This window comes from Pinus tabuliformis, chromosome 4_1 (assembly GCF_031772625.1).
Source record: "Pinus tabuliformis cultivar Carrire ecotype Pingquan chromosome 4_1, CPIR1, whole genome shotgun sequence".
NCBI lineage: Eukaryota > Viridiplantae > Streptophyta > Pinopsida > Pinales > Pinaceae > Pinus > Pinus tabuliformis.
In genome coordinates, this window is record NC_142303.1 from 351,337,623 (window position 1) to 351,345,699 (window position 8,077).

Consider the following 8,077-nt stretch of genomic DNA (forward strand, 5'->3'; position numbering starts at 1 on the left):
AATTTTATAATATCAGGGTTTAATATTGGGTTCATAATATTGAGGATATAATATTAGGATTTATAGTATTAATCGTAAGGTTTGTAATATTAATGCCAGGGTTTATAATCCTAGGGTTTAATATATTAATATTAGGGTTTATAATATCAATCTTACAGTTTATAATATTTGGTTTGATAATGTTAGGTTTTATAATATTTGATTTAGTATTATGACATTGGTATGGTATAAAAATCGATCCAATGTCACAGTGCCACAAGAATTTTCACAATGTGACAATCACTATGACAATCATTGTTTCATTGTTACATTACATTCCAACTTATTCACGGTATCATTGCGACATCAGAAAATTGGGGTTTAATATTAGGGTTTATAATCCTAAGGTTTAACATTAATCGTGGGGTTTATAATATTAATCTTAGGATTTATAATATTATTCTTAGGGTTTATAATATTAATGCTAGGATTTATAATATTAATCTTAGTATTTGTAATATTAATATTAGAGCTTATAATATTTATTCTAGGGTTTATATCAATAATCTTACGCTTTATAATCCTAGCACTTATAATATTTATCCTAGGGTTTAATATCAATTCTATTATTTATAACATTAATGCTAGTGTTTGTAATCCTGAGATTTGTAATATTTATCTTAGAGTTTATAATTTTAATTTTATAGTTTATAATATTAGGTTTTATAATTTTATGGATTCATCGTAATAATATATTAATCTTAAGATTTATAATATTAATCTTATGGTTTATAATACTAATATAGGTTTATAATCCTAGGGTTTATAGTATTAAACTTATGTTTTATAGCCTTAGGGTTTATAATGCTAATGCCAGGGTTTATAATCCTAAGGTTTATATTATTAATTCTAGGGTTTAATATTAATCCTATGCATTTTAATTTTAATCTTATGGTTTATAATATTGGGACTTAAGATATTAATCCTAGGGGTTGTAATATTAATCCTAGGGTTTATAATAATAATTCTTATAATATAAATCATATAGTTTATAGTATTTATCCTAGGGTTTATAATATTAACTCTAGGGATTATAATATTAATCTTAGTGTTTATTATCTTACGTAGTATCAATCTTATGGTTTATAATATTAGGGCTTATAATATTTGGTCCAATATTAGGGTTTAAAATTGCGATGTCGGAATGGTACGAAAATCCTTCCAACATCGTAGTGTGACAATCATTTTCACAATACGACAATCTATGTGATAATTATTGTAACAATGTTACATTACATTGCATTTCATTTGGTGTTGCACTATGACATTTCAAAATTATGATTTAATATTAGAGTTTATAATATTGGGTTTAATATTAGGATTTAATATCAATCTTAGGGTTTATAGTGTTATTGTTAGGGATTACAATCTTATTGTTTAATATTAAGCCTAGGGTTTATAATATTAATCTTAGAGTATATAATGTTGATGCTAGGGTTTATAATGCTAATGTTTCCAAGACTAAGGTTTATAATAAGAATCTTAGGGTTTATAATATTAATCCTAGGATTTATAATAATAATATTAACATTTATAATATTAATTCTAGGGTTTATAAGATTAATCCTAAGGTTTAATATTAATCCTGGGGTTTATAATATTAAATCAATATATGATAATTATAATATAATAATATTAATTATTAGAATTATTAGTATGATTATAATATAATAACACTAAATCTTAAGGGTTTATGTTATTATAAACCTAATATGTATAAAATTATACACACTATATTTTATAATATTAATATTAAGGCTTAAGAGATAAAGTTAAGATTAATATTATTATAATATAATAATAATTATTATATATGACTATTATAATTGTTAGTATTGCTATTATTAATTATTATTATTATTATCAACCATAGTCAAATGTCACATGGTGGCAAAGATTCTCTCAATATGAAAATCAACCATGGTCAGTCATGGTCAATGGTGGCCTGGGTGCAGGCAATATAGACAATCACCCTAATCCTGATATAATTTCCTCTAATTCTGGCTGAAACCCTTCTTCAATCCTAACTGGAGTATCAGTCATCTATTTCTAGACTGACTGTTCATAAATTTTCCTTTTTGGCCACTATTACCACTCTTTTCCCCTTAATCACCCCAACCCTTGTTATCGGGAACAATTTACACCACAGAGCCTCTTTTCCTCTATCGAAGCTATAATTCCATGAGAATTATGAAATACACTATCAGAGCTGTAATTCCATGGGAATTATGAAATACACTATCGGCGGGGTTTTTGAATGGAATGAACGCAATTGTGCATAAATACACTATCGGCGGTTTCAAACTGCCATAATGCGATTATACATGGAAATGCACTATCGGCGGAGTTTTATTGTCGTAATGCTATTTCACATGAAAATACACTATCAGTGGGCTTTTCCCAAAGGGATGCATTAACACGCAATTGCACTATCGGCGGGGTTTTTCCAAAGGAAAGCGTTGATACACAAATACACTATAGGTAGAGGTATCGACAATCACAATCGGTGATTTCAATGTCTCCTTGCCAGACTCCTTCCGCTTAAGGACTTGCGAGTGCCATAAGTCATGGACCCAATAGGTTATTAAAGCCTCCCTTATATAGTTTCGGATCTGAAAGTCACACTTCGGACTTTGGCGCTTCAAAGGGCTAGTCCCTCCCTGCTCCAACACAACGATGCGATATTGGTTGTGGACCCGATAAGGGTATCAGCCATACTTAATAGGATTTCAAGTCCGGAACTCGATTCCGACTAAGTTTTTCATGGTTTTCCAGTGTAAACTAGAGTTTCTGCCTGCAGAACTCAACAATGCATATAAGGGAAATAGGGCATGCCGATATAAAGGAAAACCACTCCAACAGGCTTAAATCGAAGTATTAGTTGGAAAACAAGGCCAAATCACTATTATAAGGACTCAAAAGAAAAACGCTACTCGAAGCCAAATATATGCATAAATACTAGATTTAAATAGGAAACCAAGCGTTCAGATGCATAAAAAGGGTTTCGAAGATCACAATGTCTCCAGGATCGACCAATACATGGAGATGTTTCCTCCTTTCTTCAACAATACGGCATAAACACATTCGGTCAAAATCCCTTTACAATAGCATCAAACTTACATATATACTGGTTCATGTTAACAACCAAATCCTAAAACAGAGGCTTAAATTTATTATAACTATCAGTTCTGCAAGACATCCTCCTCGAGAACCTCCACTATGTTAACTAATCGTATATGTTCAACGAGATATTCTCCTCAAGAACCTCCACTATAGCTTAACTATTAACATTTATTACAACATGATTTATTCCTAGATTCTATTTCTATGCTAAACTAGAAAAATATGGAAATTGATGGCTAAAGGATCTCACTCCTTTGTTTGTATATTTTTTTGTATTTTTGGAATAAGTTTGAAGATTTTCCCTCCAAGTCTCATGCTCCTGCATCAATCAACCATGTTTATTTTAGTGTTTATAGTATTTATGTGAGGGCTTATATAAGTTTGGTTTATAATATTAGTCTTTTGGGTTTAATATTGTTCCCTTGTGTTCATAATCCCTTGGGGTTTTACTTTTAATCCCTTTGGTTTATAATATCAATCCCTTGGGATCATTAATCTAAGGATTTAGCCATGTTTGAGCATGGTTAGTGTTTATAATATTTATCTTAGGGTTTATATACGTTAGGTTTATAATATTAGTTTTTTGGGTTTAATATTATTCCCTTGTGTTCATAATCCCTTGGGGTTTTACTTTTAATCCCTTTAGTTTATAATATCAATCCCTTGTGATTATTAATCTAAGCATTCAACCATGTTTGAGCATGGTCCAACATCACATTGCGACAATCAACCATTTTGAAGATTGCCTCATTTTGAAAATCAATCATGGTCAGCCATATTTATTTAAAGGTTTATAATATTTATCATAAAGTTAAATTATTAAATGAAATAATTAATGATTTAATGAATTATTTAATGAATTCATTTATAATCTAATAAATTAATTAACAATGAATGAAATAAAAATGAATTATTTAATAAATTAACAATATTTAAATTTATTAAGATGACTTTCAACAATAATCACATATGAATTCATTGGTCGATGTGTTTCGAACCAACCAGTGTGGTTCATTGTCAGGACAAGATGAAGAATGATATCAAGACCACAAGATAAATAGAGAGATCCATCATTGACCTGCTATAAAAACGACTATTTTAGACCAAGGAAATGACTATTTTTTACCAAGGAAATGGCTACAAGTGACTGGACTGGACCGAGATACGGGAAGAGGAATAAAAATAATTTAATTAATTAAATAAATAAATAGTTAGTTTGCTAAATGAAATCATTATTATTAACTTTTTTTATATAATAATAGGACCAATATAAAACTAGTTAGTTAATATAATTGTGAGATTATTTATTTAATATTTAATTATAAATAACTAATTTGTTCTAATGAACTAAAACTCAAACCTTAAAACATAAAAACACTTTAAATTACATGAGTTACTATAGGACTATTAATAATTAGTTAGTTAATTAGTTAATATGATACTACTTTTATTTATTTATTTATTTACATGATATAAGTAACTCAATACCCTGTAAATAAATCAATAAATAACTTATTATCATGTTAACTAATTAACTGACTAATTATTAATAGTCCTATAGTATTAGATCTAAGGCTTTTGTGATCCATAATGTAGAATAAAGTCTTTCAGATTAATCACATAGTTAGGATTTGGTCGATGTTTTGAACCAACTAATGTCGTTCATCCTCAAGACAAGGTGAGAAATCCATAGATCAGAAGGAATAAATAGTAAGGATGCAACATTGCCAAGAGTTAACCATTAAAAATTAGTTGTTAGTGGATTAGTTAGAACACATTTATGTAATTTAAAGTATTTTTAGGTTTTAGGTTTTGAGTTTTAGTTCATTATAATAAATTAGTTATTTATAACTAAATATAAAATAAATTATCTCAGAATTATATTAAATAATGAATGAACTAGTTCTATAAGGGTCCTATTATTATATAAAAAAAAATATGATAATAATAATGATTTCATTTAACAAACTAACTATTTATTTATTTAATTAATTAAATTAGTTTTATTCCTTTTCCTGTCTCTCGGTCCAGTCAATTGTAGCTGCTGCCTAGTCTCTTTAGTTGTTTCCTTGCTAAAAAATAGTCATTTCCTTGGTCTAAAATAGTCATTTTTATAGCGGTTGAATGATGGATCTCTCTATTTAACTTGTGGCCTCTGATTCCTCATCTTGTCCTGATGATGAACCACACTTGTTGGTTCAAAAGGCATCGAAAAATGAATTCATGATTATTGCCAAAAGTCATTTTAATAAACTTGATATGGATCACAAAAGACTAAATTCAATAATATTTAAATTAATAAATATTCATATTTAATATTTAACAATATTAATAGCAATATTTATTTAATTACTATTATTAATTTATTTTTATTAATATCTAATTAATTAATTAATTAAAAATATTTTTAACAATTTTTCTATTAATAAATATTTATATTTAATATTTAACTATATTTATAACCATATTTATTTTAATTAAATAGGGTTATTAATATGGTTAAATGAATTAATCAATTATTTGATGTATTATTTAATTAATTATTAATGAATTACTTAATAATGGACGAAATTAAGTATTATTAATATATATTAATTAATAATACTATTAAATTTAATTAATATTAATACTAAAATTAATAATATTAGTATTATTATTAATATTAATAATCATAATTATAAGCTTTTAGCCCATATTAATAATATTTAATAATATAGTTACAGTAATTAAGTTCTGTTAATTTATGATATTTAGACCCAGAGAAAACATAGACAAAACCGAGCGGAAAGCTATTTACGTTGACACAAATTATGCTCGTGGTATGTATTTAGGTAAATATACAACTGCTGACATTGTCACATCTTGTGCCCGCCAGTTGCACGTACTATAATTTTGGCGAAAGGACTGTAACCTAGGAAATTTTGTCAAATCAGCTATAACCCACAGACCTCATTGACCGCCGACCATTAAAACCCTTCTATGACAAGGACTGCTGACAACTTCCTTGACAATTGAAGCTTTTACACGATTTGACAATGGAAGCCTCAACTTGTTTCACGAATGAAGCATTGTATGTGAAATGAGTTGAGATAAATACCTAATATTGATCCGTTCTTGTTTTGTTTATGGACACCTGACAGTTTGACAATTGAAGCTTTGGCAATTAAAGCTTTCTCATGAAATTAATAATAGATAACTTATTTGTTAACTTCATAACTGTGAAATGAATTGATGTTAATATTTAATATTTGTCTGTGCATGCGTCATCTCACTAGGAAATTCAAATTTGATGTTAAATTAACTTCCTGGATATTCTATATATACAGGTGACCTTGCTCTACCATGATAATGTGCGGAGGAGGGATCATAAAAGTCTCTTCACGTAAATTTCAACACCAGAGGCGCCTCTCCTCCGCCCATGTGTGAAGCCTAACGTACTGCGAAGTGTGGCACCCTTTCACTTTTATCAGATAGATCGCAGATCGAAAGTGTATTTCTTCCACCTTCCCCTTGGTTTCATTCGTTAATTTCACAGTGGAGGACAGCAGTTGGAGAGTTTTGTTTAATCCCGGGCTTTTTGCCTTGCGCAGGCCAGACTTAATGCATCGCTTCAATAACCGTCCGAAGAGGCGCTTGAAATCGAAAGCGGGCAACTAAATCAAACAACAGTCTCATTTTTTGGCCGGCAGGGAGATCGAGAGCCTTTGCTCTCTATTTACACAAGCACGCCCATAACGCTTTGCATGTGGTGCAATTGCTTCATATACTCACGCTGGACTGAAGACGTAGCTATTTACTTTGGAGACTTTCGAGGTCTGCGTCCACCCATTGCTTGTAGAAGTGACTTTATGGATAACGTTCCGGGGTCACAGACTCCCCAACTTCTCATTCAGGTTTGTAATCCTCCTAAATGAGATAGCAAAGATGTCGTCTGCATCTTTAACAACATATTTGCGTTGAATTCCGTCTTCGCACTAGGTATACGCTATATAATGCTGTAAACTAATAGAATTTTTGCCACCGTATGAATTTCCAGGTAACACGTCTAACAAGTGGACGCTGCGTATTGCGTTGGTGCTCCAATCATTGGCTGAATGGTAGTGTTGGTATTCCCCTGTTCCTGAAAGCTCGCAGTGAAATAGCAAGAGAGGCAGCCAACTCTGCAGCAAGTGCACCACATTCGAAACGTTATCCGGCGGTCTTGTGGCAATGGACAGCGAAGGCTCTCCATCTTCCTGCCGACCAAGAATTAAAAATGTTGTTGGCTTTACACGCCCGTTCTGGTTTTCAACCGCCTCTTCCAAGCGGCTACGATGGTTATGTAATAAGCTTTTCCTGCGGTAAGGCAAAACCCCGGGATCTGACTTACAGACATCTGTATTTCTGCATTAGAGTAAACTGTGTTTTGGCCTTTTAGAGAAGATTATAATAAATGGCCACCACGGTGATCTTCTTCACGGAAACTGATTTACTCTGACGATTGCATCAAACAAGGTTTTTAAAATATGTTTTATCATCTGTTTTATCGATTTATTTAACAATCCTCTCTAACGTGGGAATCTGTAATCAACATCGCTTATCAACGACGATTTAAACAGTGCATTAAATACTATTTCTACATGTTTATTATATGTGACGACGATCCACCGAGATAAACTTTTGTATTTGAGGAGCAAAGTAATCCCTCACAAAGAATTGGTTCGTAGAGTTCCATCGCTAACCTTGCGTTACATTCGTTGCTAGATGGCACCCACAAGTGTGTAAGGCGTATCAATGTGAAACGGGCTAATGTTCATTTCCACAAGTGTCAAGGCGTATCATTGTGATAATCTAATGTTCATTTTAGTACATGCCGTGCTCTGTGTTTCAAAAATCAATGTTGACAGTTTCCTACTTTATTTTGATGCCTGTCAAA

At 30.6% G+C, this 8,077-nt stretch overlaps 1 protein-coding gene across 2 annotated transcripts; it reads left to right on the forward strand.

Moving 5' to 3' along the window:
• The first annotated feature begins 6,518 nt into the window (after nt 1-6,518).
• LOC149175729 (benzyl alcohol O-benzoyltransferase-like) lies at nt 6,519-7,613 on the forward strand. 2 transcript variants are annotated; one of them, XM_089422953.1, is made up of 3 exons: nt 6,520-6,650; nt 6,753-7,055; nt 7,199-7,613. In XM_089422953.1, exons 2-3 carry the CDS (start codon nt 6,906-6,908, stop codon nt 7,577-7,579), a joined length of 531 nt encoding a protein of 176 aa, XP_089279079.1. In that variant the 5' UTR covers nt 6,520-6,650; nt 6,753-6,905; the 3' UTR covers nt 7,580-7,613. The 2 variants fall into 2 exon arrangements, with proteins under 2 accessions (XP_089279078.1, XP_089279079.1); XM_089422952.1 differs by having other exon boundaries at nt 6,519-7,055.
• The last annotated feature ends 464 nt before the right edge of the window (nt 7,614-8,077 follow it).

Excerpts from the sequence above, each read along its gene's own strand:
- LOC149175729 (XM_089422952.1), top strand. The coding sequence starts at position 6,906 with ATGTGGTGCAATTGCTTCATATACTCACGCTGGACTGAAGACGTAGCT. Across the intron at positions 7,056-7,198 it reads CTCCCCAACTTCTCATTCAG|GTAACACGTCTAACAAGTGG; the intron begins GTTTGTAATCCT and ends ATGAATTTCCAG.